This window comes from Hydra vulgaris, chromosome 03 (assembly GCF_038396675.1).
Source record: "Hydra vulgaris chromosome 03, alternate assembly HydraT2T_AEP".
Taxonomy (NCBI): domain Eukaryota; kingdom Metazoa; phylum Cnidaria; class Hydrozoa; order Anthoathecata; family Hydridae; genus Hydra; species Hydra vulgaris.
In genome coordinates, this window is record NC_088922.1 from 61,012,319 (window position 1) to 61,029,899 (window position 17,581).

A 17,581-nucleotide genomic window follows, 5' to 3' on the forward strand; every position below is an offset into this window, starting at 1 on the left:
TACATTTTTGGAGTCAAGAAACATTGTAGTTTCACCCTGTCAAAGCGGTTTTCTCGGGTCAGCTCAAAGTAGTTTTTGGTCATTTTTTACAACAGTGGCTCTTTAGTGAGATGAACTTGTAATTACGGGCCTTGGCTTCTACTCTTTAGTCCTTTAGAAATAGGAAGGGGAGGACGTTTATTATTTTTCGGAAAATTTTCCCTCCCACCCCAACCTTATTAGGACCAAAATCCTCCCCCATTGATTGATCTTATTTGTTGTCAGCAATAACTTTACATCTCCGAACTAAAAAAAAAAATCAGTGAAAATTGGCCTTAAAAATTAGAAAATAGTTCTTTTAGTCACTGATACAAAAAAACTTTCAGTGTAAACTGGCTTTAAAAATCGCCGACCAAGTAAATAGCGATTTATTTCTCACCAAAATATAAAACTTAAATCAGCATATTAAGTCCTTTTGAAATTATGATAAAACAGCTGTTCAAAAATGCGCATTTGACGCTGGAATTAAATAGTTTTAAGCGTGTTTTGTAAAAAATATTAGTTCGGAATAATAAACTGAACTTTCTAATAAAAATATACTTATATTGTAGAAATAAAATATCCCTCTCCTTCCCCCCCCCCCTACTTCCTTATATGGCTATTACCGGGATGAAGATGAACCATCACGCCGCGATGAGGGGGGGAGGTGACATTCCCTTTCCCCATCAATGGTTTTTTCGTTCATTTAGTCGGCAAATTTGACCTTTTTAGAAAAGTCAGTCGGCAAATGTAGACCCTTTATGACAAGTCAGCCGGTTAATTTACACAGTCTGTTGGCAAATGTTGTAACTGAATTTTTTTTTTTTTTAGTCGACAAAAGTTGTAATGGCACCCCCCCCCCCCCCCCTACAAGACACCTACTCGCACCAGCCCTGACCACAATACCCATTACTGACGTTTTAATAGTTTATATTTGTGTATATATATATACATATATATATATACGTTGCATTTGTAACCAAAATGACATAAAAATAACGTTGGCGACCGATGTTGCGCCAACGTAACTTGCAACATTGTTTAACGTTTTACCAACGTATGTGTGTTAGCTGGGATTGCATGGTATTTAAGCCTTGGTAATTGTAGATACGCGCAATTTAGATTTCCTAGTTTATGGAAATGTTTTAATTGTTCGACATGATAACATGTTCGAGTTCTAGGAATTTTTTAAAATTCAAGGAAATGTTTTAATGAATTATAAATAAGTGTACTAGGGTTGATGGTACCAAGGATATGAGGGTACATAGTCTGAAGTACAATTTTAACTTAACAGAAGTAACTCGTTTTAAAAGAAAACCCTTCAAACAAGCATTGTCATACAGCAAAATAAATTCAATAAATTTAAGTTTACATTTTTAAGTTATCTATTTACTATTAGTTTTGTTTCATTTGTTCTTTATACTGTGAAAATTGCTAAAGATTTCTAATAATTTTTTACGGCTCAAATGCCAAATTTGTAAACATAAAATGTGTGATTTTAGCTCTAAAGCTTACTCCAGTATTTTCTCTTGCTCTAAAAAAGATAAAGTATATTTTAGGGGAGTACACGACAAGAAAGAGACATATTGTGGATGTATTTGACATTAAACACCAAACAACCAGTTTTTGTTGTTGATTGCTTGTACTAAGATATAACGGAATAAATATCAACCATGATATCACATATAAAAATGTTGCTAAACAAGTTAATTGCGCTTCGTTGTGTGTATCAGGCATATTACGTGCTTTAAATGCATATACTCCACAAACAAATGCAATTAGTACAACAAATGTTATCATCAAAAACAAAATTGAGTTATAGTACCCGTCGCAGTATGATATAGTTTGTATGTTATCATCTCTTTGTATTGTCAATACGCTATTCACTTCGATCGGAAAAGAAAACAAAGAAATAATACAAAGCGTAACACTTATAAAGGTTAAAACTGCGACCGGCATAAATTCTCTAACAATTATTCGCACATAATACTGTGTACTGTGTGCATTGGTTTTACTTTTAAAACGAATAGATCTACTTTTAGAAAAAATTCTTAAAAGAAAGTCAGCTTTTATAAAAGTCACCGAAACTGTAATTGTATTGAAGCAAGCAAAGTAAAGCAGTTGACTAAAGCATATTTGTTTAGTGATTTCTTTTTGAACACAAAAAGAGGGTAACATTAGTGTAAACAGAATACTTATAAGCTGCGTTAACGATAGGTTTATGTTTGAAGCCTTTACAATAGGGGTTTCTTTGTACCTGTAAAATGTAAAAACAACAAATATCACTAACACGCATCCGAATGTAGAAAAGTTTATTATTATAACGCCTTCTTTGCTATCAGCAAAAATAAATACTTTCTTGGGTAAAACACATTTTGTTCCAATGGCGTTCGGTATTTTGCTTTTAGTACAACGAGTACAATTGAATTGTCCAAAATTTGGCTGTATACTGTCCTTTGGGCATTTTACACATTCCCAACAACATAAACTTTCAAATAAAAGTGCAAAATAACCTGGTTTACATTTTTCTTTGCAAGACGATTGTAGCGAATTTACCGAATCACCTGGATATGTAATTTGTTTTCCTGGATTAAATGTTATTTTTCTTGATAAGAAATCCCAAATCGCTATAACATCCCAGAAAAGTTTTTTATTATTATCTGTTTTTAAATTAGTTATTGAGTAACCCGCAGCTCTAGGATTTCCTTGTTCATCATAAGATATTAATAAGTTATTTATACCAATAAAACTTGCGTTCTTTACATATGAAAGAAGTCTTTGAGGATTTAACTCTGATGGATTTTCTAATTCAATGTAAGAATTTAACCCTCTAGCAATTGACTGAACTGCATGAATAACTTCTGCATACTTACTTTTTGGTAGATCAAATAAACTGAGATTTGAGCAGTTAGCTACGTTACTAGTCTCACAATTTTTTTCTTTCCAATACTCATGAACCCATGGATTTTTGTATATCAAGTTAGGGCTCAGAGATTTTAGTTTGGTTTCAAACGGTTCATAGAAAACTTGCAAAGGGATTATTCCAAGCATTCCTTTTACAACGTTTGGATTTATATCATAAACTTCATTACTAAAACCATATGTTTCAGTAGCTATCCACGTTTTGTTATATAAATTTAGTTCGGCAGCAACTTTTAAAAATCGAACAGCTTCTGGTCGTTGACACCAAAGAACAATAATATTTGCTTTTTTTTCTAGTAAAAGCTTTTTAATAAGTATTTTTATTTTGTCTGTATTAGAATCACCTTTTACATCGCAAATCTCTGCAACAGCTGTGCAGACTCCTTTTTCCTGCAATCTTGGTAATAGTTCACTAAATCCGACTCTACCATAATCGTCGTCGCATGCTATAACATTGATAAACGTCCAGTTGTTGTAAACCATTAAATCTGTTATAAGTGCAGCCTGAATGTTGTCAGGTAATATAGTTCGCAAAAAGGAACGATACAACTTTGCATTAAGATCAGTAGATGTAGCTGAATAACTTATTTGAGTTGTTCCTGTTGAAGATAAAATTGCAGCTACATTTGTTGAAGTATCAGATGCTGCATCGCCTACTAAAGCTATAGCTTTTTTAAAACGTAAATTGCATTGACATATGCTATTGTTGACAATTGTTCGATATTGGTGAAAACTCTGCGTAATTTCTAAGGCTGATTTAATAGCAATTTTAATATTATTACAACTGTCACGTATGCGATAACCAATTTTCTTGTTTTTTAAAAAACTGCTTTTGTTAATTTCATCAATTGCAAATATCATTGCCTCAACCCATAAGAGTCCCGGTTTATTTAAAACGTACTTTTTATAGTTTTGATGCCAATAATGGACTGGAAACAAGCCACCTATTATCACAGATGCGTTATCTATATCGCTAAATTCAATAATATTTTCAGTGCATCCACTATATCCTGTAAGTGGTGGTAAAAACAATAACAATGTTTTGAATACCAAAAAACGTTTGCATCTTGATGACATTTAATATACAACAGCAATCGACATTGAGAGTCGATAGTTATACTAACACCTTAATTTATTAATTGGTTTAAAAATAATATTTATTACATAGCAATCAGAAATAAGTATGTTTATATAATATATATATATATATATATATATATATATATATATATATATATATATACATATATTATATATATATATATATATATATATATATAAATATATATATATATGTATATATATATATATATATATGTATATATATATATATATATATATATATATATATATATATATATATATATATATATATATATATATATATATATATATATATATATATATATATATGTATACATATATATATATATATACATATATGTATATATATATATATATATATATATATATATATATATATATATATATATATATATATATATATATATATATATATATATATATATGTATGTATGTATATATATATATATATATATATATATATATATATTTATTAGTAGAAAATCCCTTAACAAAAATTTTTTCCATTTAACACTGTGTTTCATCAACAAAGATTCATCAGAAATCTTATTTCTGATACATAGATTTTGATACATAGATCTGTACATAGATTTCTGATGAATCTTTGTTGATGAAACACAGTGTTAAATGGAAAAAAATTTTGTTAAGTGATTTTCTACTAATATATAACTGCTCTGTTCTTTTAAGAACATTGAGCACTCTATTGTGTAGAATACTTTTTAAAGTTGTTTAAGTATATATATATATATATATATATATATATATATATATATATATATATATATATATATATATATATATATATATATATGTATATATATATATATATATATATATATATATATGTATATATATATATATATATATATATATATATATATATATATATATATATATATATATATATATATATATATATATATATATATATATATATATATATATATATATATTAATATATGTTTATATGTACGCTCACATTTATATATAAATTGGTAAAAAATCACTTAAAAAAATATATGTACATACACTCACACACACACTCACACACACACACACACACACACACACACACACACACACACACACACACACACACACACACACACACACACACACATATATATATATATATATATATCTTTTAAAATCATATTCTTGTTATACGATATTTATATTTATTGAATTTGGTTAAAAGGCTGCGTATAAACTTTTTTTTAAAATATATTTTGATATAATTATATATTTACAATGTAGATATATATATATATATATATATATATATATATATATATATATATATACATATATAATTTTTGTAAAAATAACATAAAACTATATTGATATGCCAAATAAAACAAAGGCTTAACATAATTATCTTAAACAGTTAAAATTCATATAAAAAAATTTGGTTAAAAGGCTGCGTATAAACTTTTTTTTTAAATATATTTTGATATAATTATATATTTACAATGTAGATATAGATATATATATATATATATATATATATATATATATATATATATATATATATATATATATATATATATATATATATATATATATATATAATTTTTGTAAAAATAACATAAAACTATATTGATATGCCAAATAAAACAAAGGCTTAACATAATTATCTTAAACAGTTAAAATTCATATAAAAAACCAAGATTTTCTTCATATAAATCAGAAAAAACGTTGCTTTTTATAAATTTTATTTTCTTATTAATTATTCTTTTTAAAGATACTTTTCAGATATTTTTTTCTATTGCAAGCAACAAAAATCTACTTAGCATGTTTGTTTGATTTAAAATAATCAACTGCAATATATACAACATTACACAGCGTTGATTTATAAATTCCATCTGTCACATTTGTAATAAATCATTCTCTTTTTTTTTTATCTTTCTATTTTTTCTTCACCTATTTTCTTATTTATATTAAAGACATTTTTTTTCAAGCAACTTAATATTTATGCTATTAAGGTTGTCTTTACAACCGTAAAAAATAGGAATGTGAAAGATGTTGTAAAATAAAAATGTAACTATTGCTAGCCCTAAATGATCAAAGAATCATTTATCATATTAACTGATTTAAGAACATCATTTTGTTATATAATGATACACTTTTTTTTTAAAGTACAAACCTGCTTTAGTTTAAAAAACAAAACGAAGTACAATTATTTGTTTAATAAAGTATATAAATACATTAATTAAATTAAAAATTATTTGGTAAAACCATTAAAATATTTATTATGATTAAACTTGATTAGATAAAAATCCAGTTCTTGTCTGATGACTTCGTTATACGCTGGTTGATCAAAGACTGTTAATAATCCATGCACTAAGACAATCAAAACTTAGTTAAAGAAAAGAAAAATAGAATATTGCAGAGCACATTAAGTACCAAAAGCATTCAGAACCAGTACATAAGTTGCAATATTCCCATAGGTTGAATTAGTTTATGAAAGTTGTGCATGAAGTTTGGTTTTTAAACTAATCGTGCCCAAACATCTTATAATGCTAAAGAAGGCTACGTTAAGTTCTGACATTGCGTCTACTTTTAATTATTTTCTTGTGTTCAAATATACATGCATAGATACATAGGGTTCAATGGGGAAATAATTTCCACCTAATAAAAGCCACTTAAAACTATTGATTTCTATGGATATTTAAATTATATATTTGTATTTTAGCAAGATAAACAATTTTCTTAATTTTTTCACATTATAGGTACGTTAATTTATGATGCTTTTTCTAAACATTTTTGTTTTTTTGAAAATGTAGGATAAATTATTTTTTCTCCTTGATTTTCTATGAAATGAAATTGTACGGTCAAATTTTATTTTTTCATTTCAATTGACTAATTCGTTTTTAAAAATCTAAAAAAAAAATTTTTCGACAAAAAATAATTTTGATTCTTTTCGATTTTTCAAAATACTATCAGATGTTATACTACATATAGATTTGTTATGTTTTACAGTGAGTTTTACTTTTGAAGTATGTACACTATTGAAAGTACGTTTTAATCAAAGGTTATTACAATAATCTTGAAATCATGCCCGTATTATATAATAAATTTTTTTGTAAATAATATTACACGGCAAATAAAATAAATTATATATATATATATATATATATATATATATATATATATATATATATATATATATATATATATATATATATATATATATATATATATATATATATATATATATATATATATTTAATATATATATATATATATATATATATATATATATATATATATATATATATATATATATATATATATATATATATATAATTTATAATAAGTCGTAAATCATTTTGCTACTGGTAACATGTAACCCAGTTCAATCTGCTTCATGTCCTGCTGCCTTGTAGTATAAGCTTTTTTAGACAAAGGCTAGGAAAAACCAACTCCAACTTAAAACACCCCTTGCCTTAGGGCTCTTGACTAACCAGCCTCGTACCCCTTCTTCATCTATTAGGCTAGCGTAGATGTGTTTATAATAAATTGTTTCCAGTTTAGGATGTTGAATGCTGGATCTTCTTGACTCAATGTATGGGCTTCGCTTGTGTCTCTTAACGAGGCAACTCATTCTACTATCTCCTAATGAGAGTGCAGCTCTAAAAATCAGTTTTAGAGATCTAAGGCTGGCTGGTAGTCAGGTTTTCCGAACTCTGAGGTAGCTCTAAGAAAGACTGATTCCACCAACTGTAAAGTATCAGAGTATTAACAGTGTCATGTTGCGTGTAAATAATGTCCTTTTTCGGAGCCTTTTGGAGCCCTTTGTTATGGCTTAGGGTTTATTATTAGTAATGAGACAATTGCTTGGACTGTCAAGTAGTGTACGGAGTGCTATCTGTGCTTTGAGTAAAATTATAAAACAAAAAAAGCCATCGTCATTACCAAGTTCTCTAAATCTATCATTCACTTATATTCGTGATCTTCAAAGTAACTTTTCTTATGTTGAGCCTTATCTTTTGCAAAGTTTGCAAGACCAACTTGCTCTTTGTGGACTAATTTGAGTTCGGCTGTCTTATCTTGTGATCTTAGTGTTGATGGCTATCTTCCTTTAATTCGTATAAACTCCGATAATCACATGTTTAGCCTGAGTATCTACATTCGTAAGAGTTTACCCATGTGTCGGGAAACTTGGTTTAAATCTATAGAATATTCTTTGATGTGCTTTCGTTTAGCACCACCTTATTTTATCGCCTTTCTCTATGTTTTATATTGCTCTCCTTCATCTTTAGACTGCACTCTTTTCTGATCAAATGAACAAGTCAAACCTCCCTCATCTTCATAGTTTTCCTCTAATTGTGTTTCCTCTAATTTCTAATCGTAATCATTACTTTCATATCTACAAGCAAAACAATTTTCCGAAATACAGAGGTCTGTTTACTATTGCTAGAAACCAGTAGACAAACCATAAAAAGGTTTGTTTAAGGCCAAAGCCCGCAATTTTTCGAAATCTCGTATTTCATCTAAATTATAAGGCTCTTGTGACTTCTGGAGAATCTCTATAACAAAGGCAAATTGGTTTTTCCACCTCTCTTGTATGATTTTGTCACCTCACTTAAAGACAAAGTTGAATTTTTTGCTAAGAATTTTTCATCAATATAATTTCTCAATTCTACTAGTTGCGTTTAACCTAATATAGCCGACAAATAAGTTGATCCATTGAATATATTCATCTTAAATATTATAACTTACTACCTGATCACCAATATGGATTTTGATCTTCTTGTTCTACTGCTGATCTTTTAACTGTAATAACTGATAGATTTTATTGTGCATTAAATAAATGTGGAGAGGCTAAGGTTATCGCTCTCGACATTTCTTAAGCTTTTAATACAGTTAGACATGCTGGTCTTCTCTATAAGCTGTCTTTTTAGTGTATCAGGTAACATGTTTAAAATTATTGAGTTCTTTCTTGCCAATCATAATACAAAAGTTGTCCTCGATGGATAGCACTCTTCTTCATATCCTGTAACTTCAGGGGTTCCTTAAGACTCTATCCTTGGCCATATACTTTTTTTAATTAACATTAAAGATCTCCCAGAAATTCTCACATCTACGCTTGAATTATTCGCTGATGGTATTATCATTTAATCTTGTCTTGATAAGAAGCCAACATTCTCTGATTGATTGGAGGGAGCATTTGAGCTTGAAAAAAATATCACTTCTTCTGCAGCATGGGACTCTCACTGGCTGGTAAACTTTAACTCAGGTAAAACTTTTTTCAGCTAATTCTTATTGCAATAATCTAGATCTTCCTATATTTATGAATGGTAATATACTCGATTCGTCTTCTATGATTAATTCTTACTTTCGATCTTTCTTGAAAATCATATATCAAATCAATTGCAAGATTAGCATCTGCTAATATTGCAATACTTAATCGTGCTTGCTACTTTTTTACTTCTAATTCTATTCTTTATCTCAATAAACCTTAAATCCGTCCTTGTATGGAATACTGTTGCCATATAAGGATTTTCCAATGATGCTCTTTCTCTTTTATACAAGGTGCAAAAACTCATAGTAAAAATTGTTGGACCTGCTTTTGCAGTCAACCTCCAAACATTTACACATCGTCATAACAATGCTTCTCTTTTTCTTTTCTATAAATACTATAATGGGCACTGCTCTAAAGAGCTAGCGATTTTGTGCCTTTTACTAAAATTTATTCTCGTGTTACTAGTCATTCAATCTCATTCTTTAACTGTGGCTGTTCCTAGGTGCTGGAGAAATTCTTATTTGTCTAGTTATTTCCCTCGAACATCAGTTCTTTTGAATTCACTTTCTTCCTCTTGTTTTGCTGATTCATATAATTTGAAATCTTTTAAATCATCGATTAATCGTTGTCTTATTCTATAAATTTCATTTTTGCTTTTCCAGTAACTTCAAACTCTAATAGTGGTTGCTTGCAGCCTTGATGGAAGTGAAGATGTTAAAGAAAAAAATGGTTTCTAAACTGATTTGTCCCCAAACAAGATAACATCAGATAGAAAGAAACCTATAACTGGATCCAGACTTTTCAATCAGTTTTCAATTCAGTGTGTTGAATTGGTATTCAATCTGTTCTACATTTGTTTCTTAACAAAGAAAAAAATTTTTTGCTGGAAATCTACAGAATTTATTATTTTATTATTGACATTTGAACATGGGTAAAAGGAATACCCGAGCCCAATTGAAGAAAGGCTAAATAACGGTTTTGCTTGAAAACAGTTGACTGAAGCAGATGGAAATTGCCGAATAAAGCAGATGTAAATTGTCAAAAAACTGATTGTTTCTGTAAAAGTTTGATGAAGAAAAAATCTTCAGGCATTAAAACAGGCTCTTCAAAATTTGGAAAGTGTGGTCGAAAGTGGTCCATTACACCTAGACTTAAACGAAAAATAAAAAACATTGCTAAAAATAACAGAAGAACCACTTATGAAACAATTGTGATGAAGTTAGTTGATGAAGGTATACTTTTAGGCCGTCAGACTGTGATTGGAGCAAGGTTAGGATGCAGACACTTTAGGATTATATCAACAGCAAGACGAAGATAAAAGATACAATCAAAGCATTGAACGACAAAAATGCAGAAATAAAAACAGAAGGTTCAAAAATTGCGAATATACTAAATGATTTTTTCAGTTCAGTCTTTGTTAAAGAAGAAAAAAATAGTCTACTAAGTGTTCAAAATTATGCAAATGTGAAATGTCAAACTCCTTAATTTACTTTAGAAACTATAGAAAAACAATTATTGAAACTAACTGTAAATAAATCAACTAGAGTCGACAAAGTACACCCAAGAGTTTTAAAAGAATATTCAAGTGCGTTAGCAAAACCACTATCAATTATATTCAATAGATCATATTCAACTGGAGTTTTACCAAAACAATGGTTATGTGTAAAGGTTACACCTCTATTCAAAAAAGGCGACAAACTGGAAGCTACAAACTACAGTCTCTTTAACATCAATTGTATGCAAAGTAATGGAAAGTATTGCAAGAGATTGTAAAAGAGACCATTTGATTACCAATGATTTGATTATAAACAAACAGCATTGTTTTGTAAAAGGTAAAAGTTGCAATACAAACCTATTGGAAACAATAAACTTAATAACACAAGCTTTAAAAGATGATTTCTCGATAGATATTGCGTTTTTGGGCTTTGCAAAAGCGTTTGACACTGTACCACATGAGAGATTATGTGTTAAGTTAGCTAGTTATGGTATAAATGGTGAACTCTTAAATTGGTGCAAAGTATTTTTAAGTAATAGAACTCAAATAAATGTTTTGAACGATAACGTTTTAGATTGGAAATTGGTTATAAGTGGCGTTCCTCAAGGTTCAGTACTTGGTCCGCTATTGTTTATTATATACATCAATGATTTGGTTGTAAATTTACAAAATCAATGTAAATTTTATGCTGACGATACAAAAATAATTTCAATATTGCAAGGTGAGTCTGAGCAGAGTAATTTACAAGGTGATTTAGATAAATTGTTAGATTGGTCAAGCAAATGGTTAATCAAGCTTAATGTAAATAAATACAAAGTTATGCATATTAGACCAAAAAATCCTCAATGTATCTATAAAATGGTAGATGGCAGTAATAATGACCAGACAAACTCAACAACAACCACTCTAGAAAGAGATTTAGGCATTTATATCTCAAACCATTTGAAATGAGAAGAACATATCAATATTGCAGTTGGTAAAGCAAACAAGAAGTTAGGATTGATAAAGAGGTGTTTCAGTTATTTGGATAAAGAAAGCACAAAACTATTATTTACATCGTTAGTTCGTCCTCATTCATAATATGGTGCTTCAATATGGAATCCGTATCTTAAAAAAGACATTGAGAAAATAGAAAAAGTACAACAAAGAGCAACAAGAATTCATCAATTAAAAGGTTTAAGTTATCACGAATGATTATTAAATTAAAAATGACAACGTTAAGTGAAAGAAGAATAAGAGGTGACACGATTCAAAAGTTTAAAATTAATAATGGTTATGACAATGTAATTTCGCATCATCCACCAGATTTTCTAACAAACTCAATCACTCGTGGTCACAACATGCGTATTAGAAGACAATTAGTCAAACAATCAACAGCAAGATATGAATTTTTTACAAATAGGATTTCAGAAAAATGGAACAAATTAAATCAAGAAACTATAGATGCAAAATCTATTAACATTTTCAAAAATTTTTATGACAGATTAAAAACAAATTAGCTATATTTTAACCTTAAGTAAAAGCTGTTATAGTCTAACAACTACTGTTGTTAAACACCATACTCAACTCGCTGCGTTGAGTATTACAGCAAATAATTATTACTATTATTATTATATTATTATAGAATTTGCCTAAGTTTTGTTCTAAATTGGTTGAGCAAAGAGAGTGTTTTAAGATCAACATTTAAAAGTGTATTTTATAATTTAGGCCCTCGATTTGTGATTGAGTATTTAGTGGCTGAATTTGGTTTTGGATTGACTAAAGTTTTTTTTTAAGAATTTTGTACTGTAAATGTGATTTATTTTTTTAAATATTGAGTAAAATAAAAACTGAGTAATGTGTATTTAGTTTCAATAATACTTAGGGATAGTTTATTGGATTTAAACCATTGGCTTAGTTTATCAAGTTCTTTGTTTACTGTTGAAAATAAAATATCAATATCTTCATTGGAATAAAACAAGTTAGTATCATCGGCAAATAAAATTGAGTTTAAGATATTAGAAAACTTATTTAAATCATTAACATAAATTAGAAATAAGAGGGGTCCAAGTATTGAACCCTGGGGAACACCGCATGTGATAGTCATATTATCCGTTTTTCCACCTTATCCGTTTTCCCCCCAAAAGATCTGTTTATATTCTTAAAACTTTCTATTGGTTTTCACAAGCAACTTGGTTAAATTTTTTCAATATTTTATTGGATTTAGGTGAGCACAAGACCCCTGAACACTTACCAGGTCCCTAATATTTTTTTAAAAATTGAGCATTAACTGGGTCGCTAATATCATAAAAAAAAAGTTTTTCAAAAGTATGTTATGTTGGGTCTCAAAAGAAGCGAAATTATATAAAAATTTCAAAAATAATAATCGTTTTATTAAAAAATTATTTTTAAGAGCGTATTGCGGAAAAAAGACCTTTCATAACTAAAAATAAAAGAAGTGTATTTTTTTGATAATAGTTCCCAAAAAAATCTTGAATAATAACTTTTTTTTTTAAATAATTGTTATTTTTGAAATTTTGATATAACTTCACTTCTTTTCAGACCCAATATGACATACTTTTGAAAAACTTTTTTTATGATATTAGCGACCCGGTTAGTGCTCAAGGGTCTTGTGCTCCCCCCTAAATCCAATAAAAATTTAAAAAAATTTAACCAAGTTGCTTGTGAAAACCAATAGAAATTTTTAAGAATATGAACCAATCTTTTTTAGAACATAAGGGGTGGCTGGTATAAGGGACACCTTAATATATATATATATATATATATATATATATACATATGCATATATATATATATATATATATATATATATATATATATATATATATATATATATATACATATATATATATATATATATATATATATATATATATATATATACATATATATATATATATATATATATATATATATATATATATATATATATATATATATATATATATATATATATATATATATAAGGTTTTGTGATGTAAATAAAATACTTCCGCAATTCGTTATTGTTGATTAATGTTCAATGACCGAATTAGATTTTAATAAAATAGTAAATAAAAAATATTTTAGTTAAAAGTTTTACAATGGAAGCCAAAAGAACCGAAGTTTTAAATTTGATTCACAAAATTGTTCAATGTTGATAAAAGGACAGTCAGTGGAAAAGTCAGTGTGGCCCGACTTTCATGTCAACTTTTAACAGAAAGACTTAAAACTTTACTAATGGAACGATCAAAGAAGCTTTTAAATCAGCTAAAAAGCCATGCTTTGTCAACAGTTAAAGTTTTCTCAGATGAAAAACTTTTTAGTATTGACTGTGTAATAAATAGGCGAAATGACAGATTCATTGTGCAGAAGGGTGACAAAGCACCACTTGTGTATCACACCGAGCACCCTAAGCCCATCATGATGCTAGGAATCATTGCTTCTAATGGAGAGAAATGTCCACCAATCTACATCAAAAGAAAGAAAAGTTACCTCTGATGTATATATTAACTTACTAAAACACTATGTGATGCCATGGCTGAAGAAGACATTCCGAGAAAACGATTACATTTTTCAACAGGACAATGCACCTTGTCATGGGTCTAGAAAAACTCAACAATATCTTCAGGACAATATGGATAAAATCTGGCTCAAACATTTTTGGCCATCATCCAGCCCTGACCTGAATCCCCTTGACTTTAGTGTGTGGAACGTAGTTGAGAGTAAGGGTTGCAAAAAGGCCCACTCAAGTGTCAAGTCACTGAAGTCATCAATTACCCCTGCTTGAAACTCAATTTCAAGAGACTATATAATAAGCACCTGCCAGTCCTTCCGTCCTTGGCTTGAGACAGTGATCAAAAAAAGGAGACTTAATTAAATGTTAAAGTGGAAAAAGTATTTATCTTCAACTTTTCTTCTATTAATATTCCATGAATATAATTTTTTAGTGCTTTAAAAATTCATTTTGAAAAATGTTCTAAAAAGTTTGCGAATCGCTGCCGCACCCTGTATATATATATATATATATATATATATATATATATATATATATATATATATATATATATATATATATATATATATATATATATATATATATATATACATACATATATATATATATATATATATATATATATATATATATATATATATATATATATATATATATATATACATATATATATATATATATATATATATATATATATATATATATATATATATATATATATATATATATATCCTCAAATTGAATATATTATTATTGTTTTATACTACAGGCCTCGATTTGCTATTGAACTGTAAACAACTTTACGACAACAACGTCGTAATAGGAAATTTTTTTGGCGTATGCTTTTGAAGCAGCGCTATATGAACATTACGACATTACAAAAAAATGCAATAATAGAAGTGAGGCATTGCATGAAGGATCAAACTAATTATTAAATGGTGCTCATAGATTTAATATAGCATCTCTAAAAAAACTGAGAAGTTGGAACAAATAAGTAATATCTACATCGACTATTTAGAGATATTGTATTTTCAATAATATGTATAATATTTTCTGCCTTTACTGTATTTGACCTTTTATAAGACGTTTTATGATTTAAAAAGTTGTTTGTCAGTTGTTCACAACCCAATCATCAAAAATATTTTGTAAAGGTATTTTAATTAAATAATAATTTAGCTCAATAATTTGTAAAAAATACGGTGATAATTTTTAAGCTTTGAGAATTTAAGCTGCTTTATAATGTTTTTAAAAAATCTATATTTAAAAAAATCTCAAAATACAGTTATGAAAATGCAAATAAAAATAACACACAAAATTTAAATTTAAATAAAAATGAACAATTAGAACTTTATAAATTTTCCACTAAAGATGTTGAGTATGTACATAAGTAAAAACATGAGTGCCTTATTTAATGTGGTTAAAAGAAAGTCTACGAAAAAAGTTTAATAGTTCATTACGTTTTATTAAATGGAATTAAACAACTCGAGCTACTTTTCCCATTTTTACCAAAAAATATGTATTCAAAGTTATAAAAATTTTTGAACATTATTTTACTAATTGACGCATCTAATTATAACAGATGTTTACCTTTTGAATATGAGTTACAGTCTTATCTTTAGTATTTGTGAATTTTATTTTGACTCTTTTTAAAAAACCAATTATTTCATGATATTCATAATAAAACTTATTACTATTCTTCAATTAACACGTGTTTGATTATTTACTCGGTGCAAATATTGTTTTACAAACTTATTTGTTACTAAGGTAACATCTTCTTTTTTTGTTTTAGTTCATAATAATCGTAGTAGTAGTAGTAGTAGTAGTAGTAGTAGTAGTAGTAGTAGTAGTAGTAGTAGTAGTAGTAGTAGTAGTAGTAGTAGTAGTAGTAGTAGTAGTAGTAGTAGTAGTAGGAGTAGGAGTAGTAGTAGTAGGAGTAGTAGTAGTAGTAGTAGTAGTAGTAGTAGCAGTAGTATTAGCAGTAGTAGTAGTAGCAGTAGTAGCAGTAGTAGTAGTAGTTGTAGTAGTAGTAGTAGTAGTAGTAGTAGTAGTAGTAGTAGTAGTAGTAGTAGTAGTAGTAGTAGTAGTAGTAGTAGTAGTAGTAGTAGTAGTAGTAGTAGTAGTAGTAGTAGTAGTAGTAGTAGTAATAGTAGTAGTAGTAGATCGGACACTATAAATCCCCTATTAACCATTTAAGACGTTTTAGATTGATCTTTGTTTATTACTATTTTACACAAATTGAACTTTTTTTATTATTTTTAAATAAGTTTAATTTATTATTTTATGCTCTAATTAAATTAATTTAATTGAGACTTTTTTGATTTTTCATATTTTCGTGTTAATTAATTTTATACTTTTGCACTTTTACAGTTGAATTAAAAGTGCAAAAGTACAGAAAGTAACAACAGCAGTACATCGTTTCTTAGATTTCAAAAATCTTTTTAAGTCTGTAACCGCATTGAATTTACTAAACTAAAAATGTGAAAAAGTACAAAAAAACGAGCAGCAGCTCAACTTTATCGCATACCGAATTCAACGTTATCCAACCGAAAAACAAACAAGACTTTTGTAGTTGGTAGTGGCAATACAACAAAAGTAGTTGGTAGTGGCAACAAAATTGGCGATTAGATTAAATTTAATTAAAATTATGAAGTGCGTTTTGTTCAAAAATGGAATGCTTGGTTGCAAATGGAACCAAAGCTTTATGAGTCTTTGGCATCTAGAACTGAAAGAAAAGACAGCTTCAAACATGGCTTATTTGAGAGTAGAATCATGCACACTAAAATTTATTGCTTGTGGTTATGTTGTTTTGAAAAAACGTTTTAATTTTGCAAAATTAGATTTTAGTGAACAATATTTTGTGGAATTGTGATGAAACTTGTTTTAATGGTGACAAAGGCAATGCAAAAGTAATAAAAGAGGTACAAAGCGTCTACAAGTATTAACTGGAAATAACAAAAAAAAAAACCAAACTGCTCTTAAATGGGTTAACGTCGACGGATTTCTTTGCCTCCTTTTGTTATATACAAATCAAGAAATTGACTTTTAAAAGATTGGATTATAGGACGCCTACTAAACACACTTTACCCAACATCGTTATCTGTTTGGATGGAAAGTTACCAATTTTTGCAGTGGCTCAATGAAATGTTTATTTATACATTAAAAAAGTTGGTGTTTATTATGTCTTTGGATGGCCACAGTACACATGTGTCATTAAGTGTAAAATGTAAAGAAAACAGTATAACATTAATTTGCATTCCCGTCCATTTATCTCACATTCTGCAGCCTCTTGATGCTGTTG

At 27.9% G+C, this 17,581-nt stretch overlaps 1 protein-coding gene across 1 annotated transcript; it reads right to left on the reverse strand.

Moving 5' to 3' along the window:
• Window positions 1-1,308: 1,308 nt before the first annotated feature.
• Window positions 1,309-15,947, reverse strand: LOC105846088 (extracellular calcium-sensing receptor). Its single transcript, XM_065793902.1, has 2 exons — window positions 15,871-15,947; window positions 1,309-4,066 (listed from the first exon to the last, which is right to left on the reverse strand). Exon 2 carries the CDS (start codon window positions 4,015-4,017, stop codon window positions 1,474-1,476), a length of 2,544 nt encoding a protein of 847 aa, XP_065649974.1. The 5' UTR covers window positions 4,018-4,066; window positions 15,871-15,947; the 3' UTR covers window positions 1,309-1,473.
• Between the last annotated feature and the right edge of the window lie 1,634 nt (window positions 15,948-17,581).